Genomic DNA, 23,088 nt, shown 5'->3' on the forward strand with positions numbered 1-23,088 from the left:
ATTTAATGGTTAAGGACACTGGAAGGATAATAAATTATAAAAAGTCCATTGATTCTCGAAGATTGCCTATATCTAACAAAGAAATATTTGTCATTTTCTAGAAAGTCATTGCATGAAGGAAGCTCTTTGCTCATGAATAGGTTCGCTCACACTTGGCCTGTTTTTTATTTATTTTGTATATGATTAGTTACCTTTTTTTTGTGCCAGACGAGTGGCCATGTCGAGTGAGATGTTTTGATGCGATGAATACAAAAGAAATCGTGAGTAATAATTGTTGTAATAGAGTTAATAGTTAAAAACCACGAAAGTAGACAATACGCACGAAACAATTTAAGTAGTCGATTAAGCACGATAACCAGAGCATAGTATGAAATGGTAGTAGGAGGTCTGATTCAAATCGGCAGGAGAAAAATACATGGGGCGTAGCTTTAGGACCTTCCCGTCGTTGGCAGTTTCAAACTTTTCCTAGTTTTAGTTAGTTGCATCAAACATGAGATACCAGGTAAGCAAAATGCTAACAAACTATTAGTCACTACATAAGACGACTACTTCCTAGTTTATGAAAGCATCGTCAACGGTCTAAGAATTTACTTTTACTTTCATTCGATCAACGTATGCTTCCGTAAGTATACATATGTAACGTGTATATATGTATTTATAAAAAAAATACTAGCCAGAGAGCATGTCTCCTTGCTATATTTACCGGGTAACAACAATAAAAGAGTAAAAGAAACATTCTATGTGTTCACACTTCCGATGTGTTCAGTGAAAATTTTGTTTTCTGTTACATCTGTGGTGAATTCGTCAAGTGTATGTACCTGTCAGTGCCCTTTTGATAAGTGAAAATGTGAAACAGGAAAGGTTTCCCCAATATGATTCAATTGGACCGTTATATTCACCGAGATAATTAAGTAGCACCTAGCCAAAGTATGATGAACATTATTATATGTACTATACCTTGTTGTTATATTTTGCTTTTTCTAATCTCAAAAACTGAGAACTATCAGTGCAAGATCAGCTATTTCATTTTGTATAGAACTAAATGATTAATAAATCTCATAAATATGATCCGAAAACCAGTATAGGCACTTCGTATCTTAAATAAATCCAAAAGCTCAAAAAAGCTTTAGGTATATGTCAGATTTTTAAATATTATAATTTGAAAACCAGTGTAGGATCTTCATATATATAATATAAAACCAAAAGCTTAAAAAAACTTTAGATAGATGTATGATTTTCAAATATTATAATTAGAAAACCACTGTAGGAAATTCATATATATCATATAATTACAAAAGCTCAAAAAAGCTTAGGTATATTCAGATTTTCATATACTATCATGAAAAAGCCAGTGTACGCACTTTATACTTTAAATAAATCCAAAAGCTCAAAAAAGCTTTAGGTATATGTCAGATTTTCAAATATTATAATTAGAAATCCAGTGTAGAATCTTCATATATATCATATAAATTCAAAAACTCAAAAAAAGCTTTAGGTATATGTCAGATTTTTAAATATTGTAATGATAAAACCAGTGTAGGCACTTCATATCTGAAATAAATCCAAAAGCTCAAAAAAGCTTTAGATATATGCCAGATTTTCAAATATTATAATAACAGACATTAATGATAATTATAACACTAATAATTCTATTGGTATTTTACTGTTCTCAATATTTTTAAAAGGAAGAATACTTCAACAACTAGAGCAATGAATTTTATAACCATTTATCAGCTAATGTTTTTTCTTTTTTATGCTCCATAAAAGAAGCACATTAAAAACGTATCAGTATATAATAAAGATACCTCACGAAGGAAACGCTTTGGTCTATTTTGATTTGTGGTTTAAGAAAGCTTTTTATTTCGAAATTTTTTTATCGTTTCTCTTTAACTAGTTTATTCGAAGCATTGAAGACCGAATTTCGGTGGACTACTTTAAATTCATGTTTAAGTGAAAAAGTTGAGCGTATTCCGATTTTAGGAAACTGTTGTATTTAAACACCGTTGTTTAAAAGCAGTTTAAAGACTAGATTTAATTTAATAATTTGACACTGTCTACGTACGCAAGTATCAAATAAATTTAGCTAGCTATCAGTTCTGAAAACATGATTAATATTAAACTTTTCATCGGAATTATGAACGAATAATAAATGTTTAGGTTAATTCGATTCATAGGAAATCAGTCAGGAAAACGGAAGTGTCTAACAATATGTGAAAAAGAGTNAGTTATATTAATAATAATAATAATAATAATCAATATTACTACTAGTTCTAGAGTAATTAGGACGTAATAAAACAACATACTTACTAAGACATTATGTAACGCTAATCAGTTAACCAGATTAGAAAGTGCATGCTGAATACAGTGTTCAATTTGTTACTTAATTTGTTTCAACAATTTTATTACGAATTAAACTTTTAGTTAGAAAAAGCTTTGTTTTACTACAGGTCAGTGGCACTTAATAAATATGGGTTATTAATAATAGAATCGATTTTTACAGTTCAATACGTGTTTCTTCAAGATTTTCTTTGATTTTCCTAACTTAAATGCTCTGGACAATTTGGCCTTAAATTACGGTCTATTTATCAAACATTACTCAATTATGTATAGAAATAATAAAAAAATAATATCTTTAGTTCAGGCTGCAGGTGCTAATGAAATTAAATCTTCGAGATGAAGATCGCCGAAGAGAGACACCTCTGTTAATTACCACTGATATTCAGGTAGAAAAAAAATGTTAATTAAAAATAGTTAATTAATCGATTCACGGTTGAGCGGAGCGATTTTTCTATGCAGAAGTTTTCAAAATTTAACTGAGCTACCGGTTGTTCAAGGTGACGCTTTTCTTCATCCTGAATTATTGGCCTTGGAGAAGAAAGTGATCAATTCTCAGCTACAACTTTAAAGAAGTGTAATGCTACTTAAGGAATCAGTAGCGGCACGGTAAATAAATCCTGAAAAATTAGAAAACTTTCTAACATGAAATTTTGTAACTTTTCGCATTGATAATGCCGCATTGAAGAATTTAAGACACCTGTTGTCAATATTCATATTATTATATGTGTTTCTTTTCGAGAGGTTTGTTTTAAAATTGTGTAAAAGGAATCAGACATCAAACATACACGGACTGTAATGAAAACTACCATCCACTAGCATGCCGCAATCGATATTGTAGGAGCAACAGTGAATTGCCCTACGTGCGCAAACGCACAACAGTCTAGCTCCACCCCGTTGGAGCTGTGAAGCGTACAGTTCCATATAAAGATAATTACACCTTTTTAATGCATTAAGCTTCAAGATTACGTATTGTATAAATATAAAGAATGGATTAAATGAAAATGAAATGGAAATAGGGGGTGTTGTAGTTCAACAATGACGAACCACCACTGTTTAACTTTATATATATATTGTGTATACATAAATGATATCTCAATTTGGAGCCTGGGAACGTCAGGTATTACATAAAAATCGTTTGTAGCGTAACTACCTACAACGCCACAACTTCTTCAGGTTTTTTTTTCTATACATACATAATAAATGACATTTTTATCCGGCGTCGTTACAAAAGTTGCTTAACTTTAAACAGATTTCTTTCTTTAGTAGGTAATTGAGATAGTCAATCCGCAAACTGGGAAAAAGAAAACAAGTTTTTAAGAATTATATCGAACGATAGGTTTGATTTATTGTATAACAGATACATTAATTTTTGAAACTTACAAACTACTGTTACAGTTATTATAAACAGTTACGATAACTTTTGTTAACGATGAACTTTTAATAAGTAAACGAAATTGAACAAAGATAAGTAAACAGGAAGTTTTTAATCTTCGGGTTCTTCCTTCTTAGGCTGCATTAGAATAGGACAAAGCCGTTTAGGTTGTGGCTCGACAGCTTCACCTTCGTCTCCACGTTCGCCAGTTAATACCGCAGCATCAATTTCATATTTGTTTATATAAAACAATGTACCGCCATTTGGCTGTATTGCACTTGCAGAAACTAAAAATTATTTTCCAAAATCTTAAATTAACTGACGATCTTTTTGATTCTCGTTTTATCAATTGCAATTATCTACCTTCCAAGTGGTAATAAAGCCCAATACAGCAGTGGTGGTACGCGCATTCAAAAATAGGTAAAGGGTGCAAAACCGGGAGGAAACTAAATATAAAATTAGGTTCAGTACGCTGACGAATATACCTCAGAGTTTGTAGCAAAGTGAAGTAGACTATTCAACGAGCCGCGATCTCGTCTAAGGGTGCGATGCCGAATCATCACCGCTGCTATATCAACCCTCTCGCGCTAGCAGAAGTGTAGCGGTCACTTACCTACCCCTTCACTTGAACATATTATACGCGTTTTAGAAAATACTACAAATGGCGCAGTAACGCCATCTGTAGCACGATGCTACATTTTAGGATTACGTATGCTCCAACAAGGTCCACTTGTGTGGATATCTACTTGCTGAAAACGAATCCCAGAGTAGCCAACCTCAACGTGATAGGCACGTTAGCTTAATCGAATAAAATAATTCCAAGTGGTCTGTATTCTGTCGAAACTGCCAGACGCGGATCGCGATTTCGATCTTTTTGGAGCCAAAGTATGATGAACATTATTATATGTACTATACCTTGTTGTTATATTTTGCTTTTTCTAATCTCAAAAACTGAGAACTATCAGTGCAAGATCAGCTATTTCATTTTGTATAGAACTAAATGATTAATAAATCTCATAAATATGATCCGAAAACCAGTATAGGCACTTCGTATCTTAAATAAATCCAAAAGCTCAAAAAAGCTTTAGGTATATGTCAGATTTTTAAATATTATAATTTGAAAACCAGTGTAGGATCTTCATATATATAATATAAAACCAAAAGCTTAAAAAAACTTTAGATAGATGTATGATTTTCAAATATTATAATTAGAAAACCACTGTAGGAAATTCATATATATCATATAATTACAAAAGCTCAAAAAAGCTTAGGTATATTCAGATTTTCATATACTATCATGAAAAAGCCAGTGTACGCACTTTATACTTTAAATAAATCCAAAAGCTCAAAAAAGCTTTAGGTATATGTCAGATTTTCAAATATTATAATTAGAAATCCAGTGTAGAATCTTCATATATATCATATAAATTCAAAAACTCAAAAAAAGCTTTAGGTATATGTCAGATTTTTAAATATTGTAATNATTACGTAGCATTATAATCAAAATTACTATTCTTATATTAATTATTATGGTATTGTTTAACGTACCATGTTTTTCCATTATTTGAGCAATATCCCTTCTAAGAGCTCTTGAGACAAACCCCAAGAAGATGTTCAAAGCATCTTGATCAATCATAGGTGCAGCCGCTTAAACAATTAAAACTTTCAGCTATCAATGAAACTTTTAATTTATATTGTATACTTACGTCTTAAAATAACATGAACAAATAAAGGTTTTTGCTCCATTTTACTTTCCTTTTTTAACTTTTAATCACCGAAAACACAAAACCTTATAGTTTCTCTGACGTTTAGTCAACAATTGTAGTTAGTCAATTGTTTCCGCTATGGCCATCTCAGTATTATAGGTAGTAATATCGATTTCAGGCCATTTTTATTTAATTATTATTAATTTTGATGATTAATAAATGTAATAAAACTCTTTTTCAGATGACAATGAACAACAGCATAGGCTTAAACGAATGTTCCAGCCTAAATAGAAAATGTGAATCCAGGTAAGATAAATTAAGGTGTAAAAAAAATTTATTTACGCCTGGAAATAATAATCTGTGCCCTGGTGTAAATTTAAAATTTAGCAAAACATAAAAATAAATAAAGTTAAACATTATTAAAGACTTTATTTCCTATAAAACATGTTTTATTATGGTTTCTACTTAGGATAAATTAAAATATGAATATTGATTTTCATTAGAATACGTAACGTTGTTTCTCGCATTGCATATTAATTTGATTTGAAGGCGTAAGGCAGCTTAGCCTACACATGGTGGTGCTCATTTAAATTCAAGCTTATTTAAAAAATTGACAGCTACGTTCTATTCAATCTGATTTTATTGTGACGGCGATTTTGATTTTGTCCACACCGCAAATTTCTCCAATAAATCATCAATTTCATCATTGCCGCTGATGTTTATCCAGTGCGATGACATTTTCGAATAAAAGGCGATTACATTTTAAAGATAATGGTTTACGCGTTTTGTTTCTGTCTTTCTTTAACCGGTTCAATTTATGTTTGACGAACTCAAAAATAAATAAAAATGATTTGTGCGCCAATTAGTAGGTACAATGAATTGATTCCAGGCGAACTGACTAAATGCGCACACATTTCTACATAGTTCTCTCCATTTCTGCATTGTTTATATAAACAAGCAGAAATATTAGTTACGTTTTACGTATAAAATAATAAACCGGGAACATTCGTCATATTCAATTGTGATAGCGGAAGAATAGAATAATTACCAACAAAAAGGGACGCCAATTGTCATAAATATTTTTAATTGATCAAAAAACCTACCGGACCATTTTGCAAAACTAATTGAATAAAAAACTTTAATTCAACTGAAATTTTTTTTACTTCTCCACAAAACCTATGGGTACATAAATATTGGTCATAATAATATCAAATCCATTAAACAAAACCAAAGATTAGCACACAATTACCATCTCCCAATAGTTCCACGAGCGTTTAAATTATTTTATACACTTTAACAAGATTATCAGTGTAGTACTTATTCGACATCGCACTCGAATACCGTTAGCACCATGAGATTCTACATACTTTTTTACATTATTATCACTTCTCGACGCTTACTGAATACCTTCCATCTCATAGTAATTTCACGAGCGCCTTTTTATGTTTAAATTATTTTATACACTTTAGCATGATTATCAGGGAAGTACTTATTCGACATCGCACTCGAAAACCGCTGCCACCACCATAAGGTTTTAAAGCCTTTTTAGATAATTATTACATATCAAATATATGCTAGTAGACTGGAGTTAATATTAAGTATTACTTGAGCATGTTTTAATTGGATAATTATTGTGCATGGAGCAATTCCACAGGTTTAATGAACGTATAACCAATATCTGTAGGTATATGATTTGATTTATTTGTTGTAATTGATGGACAAGTAATATTGCAACTGAAGGATATCACTGCAAACTAATTGACTGCTTCACTGCTTCATGTGTATTGACCAGAATATAGTGAACTTTAATATTAGCAAAACTACACATAAGGGTTCATAAGTTGAATCCAACCATAATAAGACTTGATGAAATTCCATGCGCTCACCGCGAAATATATGTAAACTTGACTTAATTGACTCGACGTAATACAGATGTTAGTTAATTCATTTACAGTATCAAAATTAAATAACTTTGGCATTCTGACAAAGCACACGTCAAATTAATATTACGAGTAGAAAGGGAAAACAATAAAATTTAATTATCCTATAAGTAATCGTTCCGTTTTATCTTGATTGTAATGTTAAGATCAAACAAGAGGCCTAAATTAAATTCAATCGTTCGATGGTGCACTTTCTGTAAAACGCAGTGAATAAAAATATAGATAAAACACAGTTTCACTTAAATTTTTTTATAAATAATTCATCATATTGGAAGAAGTGTTCGAAATGTGGTGTTACAGGCTAATGATGAGGATACCGTGGATAGAGAAGGTTAGAAATGAAGAGATATTAGAAAGAATAGGAAAAAAGTCAATAAGAAATGTTGGTAGGACACCTTCTCAGGAAAGAACATCTAGTCAGAGGCATACTAGAGGCAGAAATGGGAGGGACCCTTGGATATTTTCCCTTATGGTACACCGTTCAATCAATACAGTTTAGATGTAGGAGAAGTTGTCAAAAGGAAACACTTTAGGCCGTACGAGTTTAACTCCAGTTTAAATTTCTTTACAATAGCGACATCCTTCCGCAAATGTCGCACCTAACAATAGCAAGTTTCACTCTAAAGAAGTCCTTGGGGCTATTTTCTATTTTCAGCTGATAGAAGTTGAACACGAAAAATGTGTTGTAAGAGGGGAAATCTTCTCCTGGGGAATCGTTTTATTAAAATTTTACATTCTACGTTTTGCGGTGATTGCACATCTGAAAATTAATCGAGCAAACTTGATATTATTTAACGTTTTGTCGCCGATCGAATTTTATTAAGAAGAACCGAAGTTTGTTTGTTCATTCATTTCCTCGGTATTCTTCCACGTTATTACATATTTGGCGGCACATAAATAAGACAGTATTGCACTAGCACACTAGTGTAGAAGTACGTAAACATTATCGCGTTATACAACTTTTAACTTTTTCTACTGGCGAAACTTGGAATATTTATGGTTGCGAAAGTGGAGTAGATATCTCTGATATTTTCGCGTCCGTTTTAAAGATGTTGCTGATTTAATTTTCTTTCAGAAAGCAATTTTACTGAAATAATGAATAAAAGCCTCCCTGCTTACAACTTCACTTAACCAGTTGGTTGAAATGTAAAGCAAATAAAATTTGCAACTTTCAGCGAAAGCACGAGCAGCTTTTACTTCGGAAATAATTCATTCTCAAATAGAAGGTGACCTATTTACTGTTTAAAGACACCAAACACTTATTCAACAACATATTTGTCCCATAACAGTAATCCTCAGAGGGAAATACTAAAATGTACACCGAGTACCCATTGATAAAAATAATAAAATGCTATTTTCCATTGCATAACATCTCGATGTAAGTCGAATGTCTAGTAAACATCAGTGACGGCTCGTGCCCTCCAAAGTTGTAAAATACAGAGAAAAATAAAATTTGATTTAGGTATCATATTCCTTCAGAATATGTGCAAAGAAACATATTCCTATTGTTGCTTGCAGGTGCAGAATATTGGTCGACAGCTGTTAGCTCTTCACTTGAGCATTTATTACGTATATTGAGGGAATTACAAGGGTTACTTATTGTCAAAAGATATGTTTCTAGCAGAAATTATATTTATTTTATTTACAAGAGACATAAATCGCGATACTAGAAGAATTTGTTCTTTCATCTGAATAATCGCCATCAGTAAAGATTTGTTTAAACCGATTGTTTAATTACAGATTGCAAGGTGCCCCGTTGAAGACAGTTCTACTTACTTTTCTTATAGTGAACGTTTTTCTTGCCATTCTGGCTGCTAGTTTCTTATTGTTTGGATCTCTCTACAAAACCAATCTGTGCCTTACACCACAATGTGTAAATAGCGGTAAGTAACAACAATATAATTAATTACTTAGCCTTAAGTGCACTTAAAACAGCGTCACCTTCAAGTCTAGTGTTAGTAGTGTTTTTTACATTTTTGCAAATGCAAATCCTTTATGTTTTACTTAATTTAGATTCCTGGAATAGAAATGTATTAAAAATGTGCTGATTTTTTTAAAAACGTGTTAATCGAATCGCTTTGTATAAACCTATCACATCTATGCTGTATTCTTTCCGTTCTTACGTTCATCCGAACAAGAGGAACCTTCATACATACGAAATCGATTCTTTTATGTCCATTTTTGCCATATCATCGGAGCTATTTCCTTTTTCGTGAAAAAAAGGAGCGCGATTATCAGGGAGATATCGAGAACGATTTGGATCTTGTAGCTTCTTCTTCGTCAATAGAGATTCTAACCCGAACTTACCCAATCCCTCTTCATTTTCATGTAATTTTTGACGTTTCACCATTGTTATCTCTCCTTACATTTCACATCTCATGAGATGTTTTTTAATCAACTGTTCAATCCATAAAATACCGGATACGGTCCTGTCGCGCAATCGCAGGACAAACGTAATGAAATGAGAAATTGAACTGGTATCAAGTCTCACTTTCATTACCCAAAGAGGACGAATCACTCTAATGCAAACTTGTCCTTTCATTCATATAATATTATTACAGAATAGAGAGGGCTAACCCTGAATATAGTCTATAAATGATAGTAAATCCAAAAGATTTCGTTGCAACCACTTTATTTTCTTCTATATATTTTTAAAATTACAACCACAAAAAAGGATAATCTTAGCAAAATCTCAGCAGTTTTTAATAAATTTTGTGCTAATGCCTTCAATATGTTTTAAGTATGTACATAAACACATATAAAACTATTCCTAATAAGTACATACAGTGAGTAGTAAGTAAATCTAAACAAAACCGCAATGTTTTTTGGATTTTTATCCGTTTCTTTATTCGCGGAAAAACGTACGAGTTTTTGAGGTGGTATTCTTAACAAAATGCTCTTCAATGCTCATCATTTTTGTAGTGGTGGCAATGACAGCTAGATTAAAATTTATGTTGAAGTACTTGGCACACTGAATCAGCGAAACCCTTTTCACGAATCAAATAAATTAGAGCGCCATTTGAATTCAAGTAGCTAGAATATGCATATACTTTGCTAGTTTTTCATCAAGTGTACTAGATGGACCATTAGGGGCTTTTTCATTTGTTGCATAATACTCCTAGCGCTTTTTCATTGTCAAATTAACCCTCGTTAAACTCGAAATTGTTTCTTTGTGACGACAACATTTTTTTTTCCATTGCTGTGTGACATTTGATATAAACAAAATATTTCACCATCGGCACAAACAAATAGGCAATGATCCACTTATTTTACAGTACATTCCTTCTATAAAAAAATATTCATCAGTCATTTGGATTTAATTTTCGCCAGAAAAATTTTGCACTGGTTAATTTACGTCTGATATTTTTCTCTTCGAGATCTTAATTCCGGTTTAATCTGAACTCATGTTAACCATGGAACCTTATTACACGTCTGAATCCTTTTGTTAATCCGTTCTCCTTTCTTGCATTCAATTTACACAACAATGGTGCACTCCTTAATATAATTTACCGCTCAAGTAGTCGACTTATTTGAATTTGAGAAATATTTTACATTTTGATTTCGCTTTTAATTTCAAAAACGACTCTGACCTTTTGTGTAAACGTATACGTATTAAAGGTTAATTTTCTCGATCAATCAAGACGTTGAAGTTGATATATTTACGTTATATCGTCAATGTGGTACTTGCAATTGACTTCAAAGATTGATTACGTAGAACCTTGAGTTAGACACATTTATTTTGCACATTGTGCCCTTTAAATCTCAATGCTAGGATCTTCGAAAAGGATGCCTTATCAATCACTATACCAAACATGCCGTTGTTTTAACCTTCTGAATTTTAAAAAGAACAAATGTACTTTTTACGCTTACTTTTGTGTCTGAATCTACCTTTGGCATTATAGCTCAAGAATTAACAATCCTATTTTGATAAGGGTTGTTTAGTTTCAAAGCTTGTATTTGCAGAAATATTTTGAGTATATTTTATAAAAATCAACAGTACCATTCTGGATGTATTTAAGATTCTGTGAAAGTTAAAACAAGATTTTGCATCAAGTAATTAGCAGTATGGTGCCATCTAGAGATATTTACTGCAAACTACAGTAGTTCTTGGTGAAATAAATGACCTTTAGACTTTACTATGATTATCTGGGGTTTAAAGAAATAGAAGAGTGTAAGTATCTGCGTTATTTTGAGATTAAGATGAGCGATTTATATGGAGAGGATAAAAATGGTGGTGTTTGCTATTGTGAGGCATAAAATGAGGCGAATCAATCTGAACGTGCCTTTTCGTAGAGTAATTACGAGTATAAGCAAAAATTCCGAGCAAATACCTAGTGTGTGTTCCGAAATGGTGCGGTTGCCTCTATATCTGGTGAGGGTTTGAGGGTAGTTCCGAACAAACGATAATATCAGCCGTTTCTAAACGTATATTGGCACGTTCAGGACGTGTGGATGCTAGCAATTTGCGGAAAATAGCCCAAGACCTCAATTACACCAACACCATCCTCATTTCGGTTTAATTTTCTACCTTTACCCGTTGTAAAGAATTATAAAGCTTTAATGCTGATTTCCAAAAAGTTACGAGCATTTCAGACTAAACATTCAAACTTAATTCATGCTACTTTCAAGCATAACTTATCATTTAATATCTTTTGAAACAGAATCAGTTGTTTTTGAAGAGATTACTTTACAGAATTATTCCTTTGTGGAGATATATACTTACTTTCACCCTTAATCTACTTTTCTTCGAATTGTTCCTAGCAAAATTTACTTTCGATTAATGTTTGATCATTTCCTGAAATTGCCTCGACTTGTTACCTGATATATAAATAATATAATCAATAAGGTTGCAAAGGAAAAAGGGAAGTATCTGTTTGTTATTATTATGATTACTCTTATTATTATCAACACAAATTACATAAACATGTACTTAATTAACTTTTAATTAAGGAAAGATAAAAGAAAATTAACGAACTGGGCAATAACAAAAACAATAAGTAGTCACTTTATTCACAACTTTTGGTGAAAGAATTGAAATTTAACTTATTCAAATTTAGATTTTTTCTCTGGGTTTGGTGAATAGGGTTTATTCTGAGCTTCGCTGTGACGTTTGCAGCGGTACCTTGGAGTACCTTCAGCTTGCATTCTTTTCTGTAAATCAGTGACTGCTTCCGATCTTTCGGCAGCTGGAAATTAAGTTAAAAACAAAATCCTAAAAATTATCCTTTTTCACTACATACTTGTATCTGGAAATGGCTGAGACGATGAAACGTCCATGCCCGCATCCTCTTCTAGATTCTGTCTGGGAAAAGCACCTAAAAACAAAGATGTGGTATAATAAAAGTTCAAGTAAAAATAATTAACAGATTAGAGAACCTTCGTCAAACTCGTGAGTGCTTGTAGAAGCCTGAGGTTGCATACAGTAGCGGCAAGGATAAATATAGGATATTTCATGAGGGAAAATGGCTCCCCTTGCTTGAGCAACATTTGCGGAACTTTGAGAAAACACTTGTGTATTTCCCGATGTACTGTCTGGATTAGACAACAATCCAGAAGGAGATTCTCCTAAAAAATCAATTTATTTATTTTTGCCTACATAAGAGCACAGTAAACTTACTTTGTTCGGTTTCGGGAAGTATTAAACCTCCAACATTTGATGTTGTAAACATACCATGTCTTTGATGAGGGTCTTGGGTATTACCGGAGTCAGATGCATTATTATCTGAAAAGCAATGTCGAATAAACGTGTTTTTCCTATATTTTACACACAAGTATCGTATCTTCAAAAATAAAAAATCGATACTTACCGTCGTTTGACTTTTCAGAAGCGTTTCCTTGATTTTCGTCCATATTTTATTTTTAATCGAAAATAATAACAGAAATTTCACCGAAAATAACTAAAATTTATTTTATAATCCGCTTTAATGCCCGATTTTTTTAATAAAAGCAACAGGTAATTGCAATAAGTCTTCACTACCAATTTCCGAACTGTCATTTCGGCAATAATGGAAACCTAGATAGCAATTGTTTTAATTGCTTTGTTTAAAAGACTGCAAGAATCATGCTACAGATTAAATATATTAATATGTTTTAGTAATTAATAATTAGTTTTTAAGGAAAGGGATGTTTTATATCTAAATAATACATACTATCGTAGCATTTTTATTCGATAATATAGTATTAATAATAATATACACATGAGTAATGACGAAAATTGCAAAACTATTTCTTTATTATTAACAAACAATCATTCCTTTTATAGTTGCTTCGTGAACACGTATCTCTAGTCCTTCCTATCCTAAACCAATCTTTCCCTTCAACGAAAACATACGTACATTTTTAACAAAATAGGAATTTTAATACAAATATCCTGCTCATTTTTCGTTTATAATAAATAGTTGTGTAGAAAAACGAATATCCTGAGTGAAGTTAATATAAAATCCTGTCTTTGGCAAAGGACACGACGTGGTGTATCTCCATGTTACCTCCCTGTCTGCTATAAAGTGATTTTTTGCTACAGCATCACGGATACTAGAAGCCATGGATCGCAGCGCCGATCCTTGTGACGACTTTTATCAATTCGCCTGCGGAGGCTGGATACGGTCGAATCCTGTTCCAGATTGGACTGCCACCTGGGATAGACTTGCTCTGATACGTGAGACACTTTTACAGGAGATGCGACAATTACTAGATTCGGCCGACATTACCAACAAAACTAATTCCCTACCAGACGGAGTTCGCAAAGCCAAACTACTCTATCGGACCTGCATGAATACCGGTAAAGAATAATAAAAAACAAATGACGAATCTATTGTTTCAAATCTCTCAGTTATTCTAAAATAATTTAATACCAATCAATACTGAGTATGAGTATGGGTTTTGTAATAATTATTAGATATAAAAAATTGTAAAGCTTATCTTGTAGGTAGTACCTAAACAATTTCGGTACAGTAATTAGTCAACTGGTTAATTAGAGTGTAGGATGTAGGTAACTAATTTTTTTGATAATAAATAAAAGCCAGCGGTTAATAATTAGTGCCCTAAAGTCAATTAGCAGCGTAACAAGCAGGTAGTGAAAGAGCTTTTGTTAGAAATTATTAGCTAAGCTTATTAGAGAACAACGATTCAATTTTTGATTCGTTAATATAAACCATACATAAATAGATAAAGTCTATTTTTTAGATGAAGTCGAATCAAAAGGGATAGCTCCAATAGAGAACCTGTTGGAAAGAGTGGGATTGTCAAAAAATCCACCTAAAGTCCGTGAAGACTCGACCTTCGATTGGTTATATACTGTGGCGCGAGTTCGCAGATTATTAGGTGTTAACGTTCTTATAGGATTTAATGTAGCTGAAGATGTAAGAAATTCCTCTCTCAACAAAATTGTGGTAAGTTTACGTAAAGGTAGGAAAATGAAATCGATTACGTATCGTTACCCGTTCAAGATAAATTAACGTCTCAACATAATACGTAGAAAGCTTTCGGAGTTTACATCGCATTTTTCAAATATATTATAAAATACCCACCTACATATGCAGTAGTTTGAACAAACCATCGACATATACATACAGTTCAGAAGTTAGCATTTTCAAAATTTAATCATCTGACTATTTCGCGGCAAATATCGCCACTTAAACTTGTTCAAACACAAATTTAGAACGAATTATGATCCAAAATTTACTCTAGACTTGCTTTCAAATATCCTAATGTTGTTGTTTATTACAATTTCACGCCTTAACTACTTAACCAATCATCATGAAATTTTGTACACATATTGTCAGAGGTATAGAAAAGGATATAGAAAAAAATACGATCCAAAATTTACTCTAGACTTGCTTTCAAATATCCTAATGTTGTTGTTTATTACAATTTCGCGCCTTAACTACTTAACCAATCATCATGATATTTTGTACACACATTGTCAGGGGTATAGAAAATGACACAGGGTACATTTTATCCAGGAAAAAAAAATACTGTTACCGGAATAGAAAAAATTAGTTTTGCAACTCATTTCAAACGGTTGGAAATGTGGCCTTGAGGAANATAGTAAGTTAATTAAGTAATTAGGTATTGTAACACTATTGAATAATCTTTTGGATTACGTCGGTCATTTGATGTATTTTTCTTATTTCTTTATCTGAAAATTAAGTTTTAATTCCAATTTTTCTTTGGGAAAAGTTAGTATCAACGCAGTTCCGACGATTGACTTTTTATTCTGATTTTGCTAATGGCTTTAGAATATCTACTTTCCGATGGCGGAATTTGAAGAACTACTAAAGACATCCGGGACATATTGCCAGTACCTAATTTGTCACTCCAGGCTTTTTGTCTTTCTTTTTACAATTGGTAGAATTCCGGGAAAGTCGGCTATGGCAACTAGAACTTGGAGAGATTTTAGCTCTAATCTAAACTCACTTTTTCTTATTTTATCAGTCATCGATTTATCAGTAAAGTCACTTTTTTAAAAAGAGCTGTTAAAGGTGAAGAACGTTTAATGCAGCTAACAACCGCAAGAAGAACATATAAAAAGGGAAATTAAATTCATACTGATAAAAATAATTTTTCCACATAAATATTGTATCTAAACATCATCTTCATAAGGTCGTCAGTCCTAAGACTGATTGGACACGCACCTCCACTCTTTCCTATCATGAGCTAATCTTCGCATTTCCCTAAAACTAGAACAACCCATATCCTTAACTAGACCTTCATGCCTGAGAAGGTGTCCTACCAACCTATCTCGCCTATTTCTTCTTGACTGTTCTCCTGTTCTTTCTAATATCTCTTCATTTATAACCTTCTCTATTCACGGTATCCTCATCATTCTCCTGTAACACCAAATTTCGAACGCTTCTAACCTTTTCTTTCGGCGCTGCCACTTTCCATGTTTCGCACCCGTACAGCGCGATAATAATAAAATAATCTTTTTAAAAAGGTGAAGATTATAAGATTAGTGTTTTCATAGATAGAACAAGTATCACCGGGTTTCAAGGAAAGGTATTTGCTACAACCCGATAAATTTTCATCGGAAATAAAACATTACAAAAACTACATCGTGTCAATGGTGGCGACCTATACAAACAGAACAATGGTACAAGAATTTGCTGAAGACGTTCTAAATTTCAGCACGGAGATAGCAAAGGTTTGTATCTATTTGAACGTTGAGGCTTAAGCAAACACAATCCTCTCTCCGACGATAAAATTTGTATTCTAACTTTGCTACCACTTTTCTCTACACAATAAAATCCCAATTATAGTTTCATTCACACGGAGCAGCCTTTAGTTCATTTTTATTCCAAACTCTATCCGATAAAGAACTTTGAAAAATCCAACACCACAATTACTCTTCTTTGCGTTACGCCTTTTTAACACAAGATTTACTGCAACAGATTCATTTCGAAATATCCCTTGCTACAATTTCTTTATTACGCAGTGCAATTCTTATTTTCGAACACAGCAAGGACAAAAATTAATAGTTTCGGTTACATATCAGAACATATGAAATTTTAAAAAGGAAACAAGAAATGTTTCATCCTGGAATTAATTTTAAACACACAAAGTTAATATCGTGTAATAGCAGTGTGTTTCGGCAAGGAATTTATTCTCAATAGTGTTGTATTTTATATAGGTAATGACCCCAACAGAACAACGTAGAAGCCCAGGTCATTTATTTCACGAAGTAACCCTAATGGAACTCGCCAAGGGCCCTAGGATCAACGATGATACGTGGAAATCTGTACGGCATATTTTCTTTTTTTTTTTTACTCGCATTTTTCCTCAATGTCTTGCGTGTTTCACTTCGCGTAAATAACGACAAAAAGAACAAACGCAATTTGATATCTAACTTATCTCTTCAACAGATAAACTGGACAAAATATATGGAATTAATTTTCGAAGATACAGCTGTAAAAGTAAATTTTAAAAACGATACTGCTATCGTACTTGATCTTCCATACCTTCACAGACTGTCAGGATTAATTAAAAAGACTAGCGATGTCACCTTGGGTAGGTACTTCAGCTCAAAAAATGGTATTTTTCGTGATGGTGTTACTTCTTTTTTTAGAAAGGTTTTTATGGTGGAGCGTTTTCGCGTCGGTAGCCCCCCTGACTCTGGCCAAGTTTCGTACGTTAGGATTCGAATTTTCTCAACATCTCGTAGGTTTACAAGCCAGGTCGCCCCGATGGAAAGTTTGTACCAGCACTGTCAATTCCAATTTTGGACTTGCGCTTAGTCACCTTTATATCCAAAACAATTTCGACAAAGTTTATAGGGCGAGAGTACGTACCATGTCGTATACTGTTTATGTAGCATCAGTTTTATATAGTAAATACATGTACTTATATGTACGTGTGTGTGTGTGTGTGTGTTGCACATTTTTATTACGCTGGGAGGAGATCGTAACCAAGAAAAACCTAACGGCTTTTATCGGTTTTCAAAATAATTTCCCTCGGGAATAACTAACTAGTTACTAAGTGTACTTGATACTTTTGAATAAAGAAGTAACTTTATTAAATCATCACGTAGTGTGTGCTCTTGTTGTTCTGGAAAAATAAGTATCATGAAAACAAAAGGCCGCAAATTGTCCTGTCATTTTTTATTTTTCGTTTTCATCCTATAGTAGGTCCTGTCCCAAAGGAGACACTGTTTACTTTTCTGTTGGCATGTTTTGATTTTCTTCGAAAATGTTTATCAATACATCATAGAATAGAGTAACTTTTTCAGAATATTTTCATGAGTACGTACTTGAATTGATAGTGCAAAATCCAATGCTCAAATCTGGGTAAATTTTAATACAGTAAAATCCGCTTATAATGACATCGAAGGGAAATGACAAACACGTCATACCAAGCGAGCGTAATACAATGCATAGTCTTAGAAAATAAACAACTTTCTATTTTGGTTAGTTATTTAGTTTAATAGAGAGAAAAACTACAAATTGTATATATTTGTTAACAGAAAAAGAAAAATAACTATGAATTGGGTTACAAAGGGTCAGAAAAATGAGCGAAAATGTTATTATTAATCATTTGGGTCACTATAGCCGGATATGATTTCTTGAGAATCAGTCATAATAAACGATATGTCATTTTAAACGGAGTTATTATATCCAAACTTATTATGAAAACCAAACTTAACACTGCAACTACTTCGAATTAAGCGGTTGGTCAATATAGGCGGAGTCACAATAAACGAATTTCACTGTATATCAAAACTGATGTACTGAATCGAGATTTTGGCAGTGGTTTTATAACATACCCAAAAAAGCGTTTTGCGAAATGTCCTTTTTGATTTCGTTTATGCGAATAATAAAACAATTTGTTTTAAGGCATCAGAAATGCTGGAAGATATACGAGACGCATTTGAAAATGCCGTAGAAGACTTGGACTGGATGGATACCGCCACAAGGGAAAAAACTTTAACAAAGCTGCATGCAATCAGGGCTTTTGTAGGATATCCCAGTTGGATCATGAATACTACACGTCTGGATATGCACTATAAAAAGGTACTCGGCTGATTGAAATTTTACACTGCTGGAAAGATTCCGAGCACACTTTCTATTGAAGTGTTGCAACAAAAATGTAACACAAAAATACAATTATTCCAGTCAGTTCACCTTTGGTCAGTCGAAATAATACAAACTAATTGACTTTTTCACCTTAAACACACACCAGCAAATCTCTTTTTATTGTTTATTACCTACGGACCCAAACAACACACTTTTTGTTTTGATTTTCACGTGGGACAATTTCATATAAAAAATTTAATTAATTAAATACTATTTGTCGCATCAATTTGTTACGTTTTCGTCACTGTTCTTTTGATATTTGATCTTACGAGTATGTAGATATTTAGTTATTACCTCCATTCTTTTCTATCCTGAGCTAATTTTCGCATTTTCTTAACTATTTGTGAACAGTAATCTAATCTAGGTCTACCTCTACAACTCTTAACTCCTGTTTCTGCCTTTAATACGTATGTCTCTGACTTTATGTCTGAGAAAGTATCCTATCTCGCATATTTGTTATTGACTTCCGTAGTCCTCTGTTCTCCTATTCTTTCTAATACCTACTCATTTCTAACCTTCTCTATCAACGGTATCCTCATCATTCGCCTGTAACACCACATTTCGAAAGCGTCTAACCTTTTCTTTTCCGCCGCGCCCACCGTCCATGTTTCGCACCCGTACAAGCCTCGCACCAAACATACGCCTTCAATAATCCTTTTCGAATTTCTAAATGAATCGTTCGCGAGCATAGAAGTGACTTCTTTTTATTGAAGGCGACTCGCGCTATCCTCTACTTTATATCCTTACTACTCCTTCCACCTCGATTTATCTGACTCCCTGGATACCTAAAATCACCCACTTATTCTAATTTCCCGTCTCCTGTCTTTATATTCGCTCTTTCCCTAATTGTAATTCTAATTAATTTCGGTGTTACTGTAACTATTGGATAAAGTAAAATGTAGTAGCTGATCCATCTGTTAATGTACGATATTCATCCCTGTTGTTTTAAAATTGTTTTTTTATTATTAATATACTATTTAGGCTAACGTAATACCTGGGGAACTGTTCCTGACTTATCTTAATCTGACAAATGCTGCTATAACAAGGAAATTAGAAAGTCTTCGGAAAGTGCCTGACAGAAACAGGTAATTGGTTTGTTTTAAAAATAATAAATGACTTTCTTATAGCCATCACTTTATGTGTAGGTGGGTGGCAACCCCAACTACCGTCAATGCATTTTATTCAGCTTCTCTTAACTCTGTCAGTAAGTATTTAATAATAAGTACATTAAAAAGATGAAAGAAATGTTAAAGAACTATGTAATAATGTTCACTTCCTCAATTCCAGTTTTTCCTGCCGGAATTTTAAAGCCGCCCTTCTACGGTAATGGAATGAGGTAGGTAGAACGGTTTTCGTTACCTAAAGAAAACGAAAACTTACTTTCTGAATGAATATTTTACACAATGTGTTGACAAAGACAAATTGCTTCTTCAATGAATGATACTGCGAGAATGTGCACAAGAATTACAGGATATTCTTTCCGTTTAGATTTGTCTCCTTAAACATAAATATTCCTACTTTTGATTTCAATTTTCTTTGTGTTTTACTTTATCAATCGATCAACTAGAAACGGGTTTTATGAATTGAATCGTTGCATTTATCAACCGCAAATGAATCCTTAAATGACCATAATATTAACAGCGCCTTAACTTTATTTTCATATCGAATTTTGTACTGCTTGCTAATAAACAATAATGGGTTTTTAAGGGCTGTAGATTATGGTTCAATCGGAGCAATTATGGGCCACGAAATCACCCATGGATTCGACGATCAAGGTAAGAATAAATTTTCTGCAATATGAGAAGTTTAATTCTGGCATACCCACAAGCATAAACTGATTATTTCGACTTGACTTTGTTACGTGGTTTAATTTAAAAGTTTCACTATGTTAGGACGTCGGTACGATGAACATGGGAATTTAAAGCAATGGTGGTCTTCAACGACACTAGAGCATTACCATAACAGGGTTAAATGTATTATTGAGCAGTACAATAATTATACAATGCCGGAATTAGGGTCATCATATCATGTGAGTGGCAATATTAAAGTATACCTACATACATTTTACATTTTAAGAATGATAAAAACTCCAGGTAGAGGTAATTTAGAATGGCATGAACCTCGCCTTTAGACTCTGACCATTTATTGATTTCTACATTTCTTTTTGATATCAGCCTAGCACTTTGTCAGCATTTTTCCAGTAACTATTTGAGACGACAAATTTTTGCACTTGTAATAAACTACAGTACTTTTTTAAAAACTTCTAAGGGTTCACGTTATTCTAAAGTACCTATAACATAATTTTTCATATGTGAAAACTTTCTACTTGAAAGGTACATGGTTATAACACTCAAGGTGAAAATATCGCCGACAATGGAGGTCTCAGGGCAGCGTTTGAAGCATACAAAAATCGCCAATACAAATCCAATTCGCTTGACATGAGGCTGCCAGGTCTAGATATGACTTCTGAACAACTTTTTTTCCTCGGATTTGCACAAGTATGTATTTATTGAAAATGTCAACCGTACATAGCTACATGTAAATATATTTTCTCAAGAAAATTTCAAGTCAAATAAAATTGCGAAGGAAATAAATCTCATATTGATTACCCAATAAATGTATGATATGAACTATAAAAATGATATTAGGTCATCTTCGTCTGTACATGATCCAGGAATTAAACACCATATACTATTACAATGAACATAAATTAGAAAATGGTACAATTACGTAAGTCTGATTTACACTCGACATATTTTATTATTTCTTTTTTCTGTTATAAAATCGTGGGTGCGATTTCTCAAATGGATTCGCGTCAATTTTTGCTAATAGCACACATTTAACACGTATCTGAATATAGGGGAAGAAGAAAATCTTTTCGCGGCAACTAAACGAAGCGAACGTAATCTTAAAAAGTCATCATCGGAGAAGGGACTAGTGAAAACCGGATCGCGAATGAAAATGGGAAAAGTTCAAAACTAAGTTTCTTCATGATTAGCTTTGCGCGACAAGTAAAATTATACCATTTGTTAAAGCAGGACAACGTATTACATTCGAATTTCAACTTTCCTACGTATAAACACAACATTAATTACTTCAAAGTGGGCATAATTAATTACCGAAAATAATTACTTATTAAAAATTCAAAACATTTAGACGACACAATCAAATATCATAGATAAACAATCAAATCATATTCTTTCTGTTTCTATATTATCAATTTCCTCAGTCAAATTAATAAAATACTCTTGATAAAGAATTTTCCTTCGAGAATTATTGAGCGAATGATGCAAGTAAAGCCATCTAGCTTTCAGACGAGAAACTCTGAAATCCCTGTTCAGGATTAAATGTCTGCAGTATAAAATAATGAAAATCCCTGGAGCATTTACAGGAAGCTTTTCTAATCTTATTTTGTAATTTTACTTAAGATTTGGTGTGGAAATACTACGCTGGGAGCTTTGAAAAGCAAGATGATTGACGGAGTGCATAGTCCGAATCGCATACGAGTCCTTGGGACTTTAAAGAACTCTCAAGAATTTTCCGACGTGTGGCAATGTTCTCTAGGAACTCCTATGAATCCTAAACACAAGTGTATCTTGTGGTAATGGAAGACTTTCGGGATTTTTAGCAAGAAAAAAAGAAATTTAGAGGGATGGTTATATCGGGTTAATAAAAAAAAAAAATAAGTACAAAGCAACTATTATAAAATTACCTTAGGCTTGCGCTGAAGAGATTGGGATTTATGCATATGTTAACTATAATAACTGATTACATTTTTGTGATAATTTTTTGTAAAGTACCTACATACAGTATTATTATTGTACATGTATATAGAGATTTCTCATGTGTAGAATTAAAAATTTGCCGTTGTTTATTGTTAAGGCAAAACTGTTAATTAAAGTGTATTAATAAGGGAAGCAAAACCAATAAAACCTTTTTTGGACAGTGATGTCTGTTAGAGAAAAGTACATGTGATAAACGATGGATTTTCCTGTAATTTATAACGACGAATCATCATCATCATAAGGTCATCAGTCCTAAGACTGGTTGGACACGTACCTCCACTCTTTCCTATCCTGAGCTAAACTTCGCATTTCCCTAAAACTAAAACAGCCCACATCCATAACTATTTGCGAACAGTAATCTAATCTAGGTCTACCTCTACC

At 32.9% G+C, this 23,088-nt stretch overlaps 1 protein-coding gene across 3 annotated transcripts; it reads left to right on the forward strand.

The window, feature by feature from the left end:
* Positions 1 to 427: 427 nt before the first annotated feature.
* Positions 428 to 22,906, forward strand: LOC108738181 (neprilysin-4-like). 3 transcript variants are annotated; one of them, XM_025978977.1, is made up of 17 exons: positions 428 to 502; positions 5,657 to 5,721; positions 9,096 to 9,238; positions 13,876 to 14,133; positions 14,538 to 14,743; positions 16,321 to 16,497; positions 16,984 to 17,091; positions 17,216 to 17,360; positions 17,419 to 17,633; positions 18,683 to 18,859; positions 19,904 to 20,007; positions 20,068 to 20,126; positions 20,210 to 20,258; positions 20,630 to 20,697; positions 20,815 to 20,951; positions 21,256 to 21,420; positions 22,351 to 22,906. In XM_025978977.1, the coding sequence occupies exons 1-17, from the start codon at positions 491 to 493 to the stop codon at positions 22,525 to 22,527; spliced, it is 2,265 nt and encodes a 754-aa protein (XP_025834762.1). In that variant the 5' UTR covers positions 428 to 490; the 3' UTR covers positions 22,528 to 22,906. The 3 variants fall into 3 exon arrangements, with proteins under 3 accessions (XP_025834762.1, XP_025834766.1, XP_025834756.1); XM_025978981.1 differs by lacking the exon at positions 428 to 502 and adding an exon at positions 712 to 927; XM_025978971.1 differs by lacking the exon at positions 428 to 502 and having other exon boundaries at positions 5,371 to 5,721.
* Positions 22,907 to 23,088: the final 182 nt, after the last annotated feature.

Source organism: Agrilus planipennis, unplaced genomic scaffold (assembly GCF_000699045.2).
Source record: "Agrilus planipennis isolate EAB-ADULT unplaced genomic scaffold, Apla_2.0 scaffold88, whole genome shotgun sequence".
Taxonomy (NCBI): domain Eukaryota; kingdom Metazoa; phylum Arthropoda; class Insecta; order Coleoptera; family Buprestidae; genus Agrilus; species Agrilus planipennis.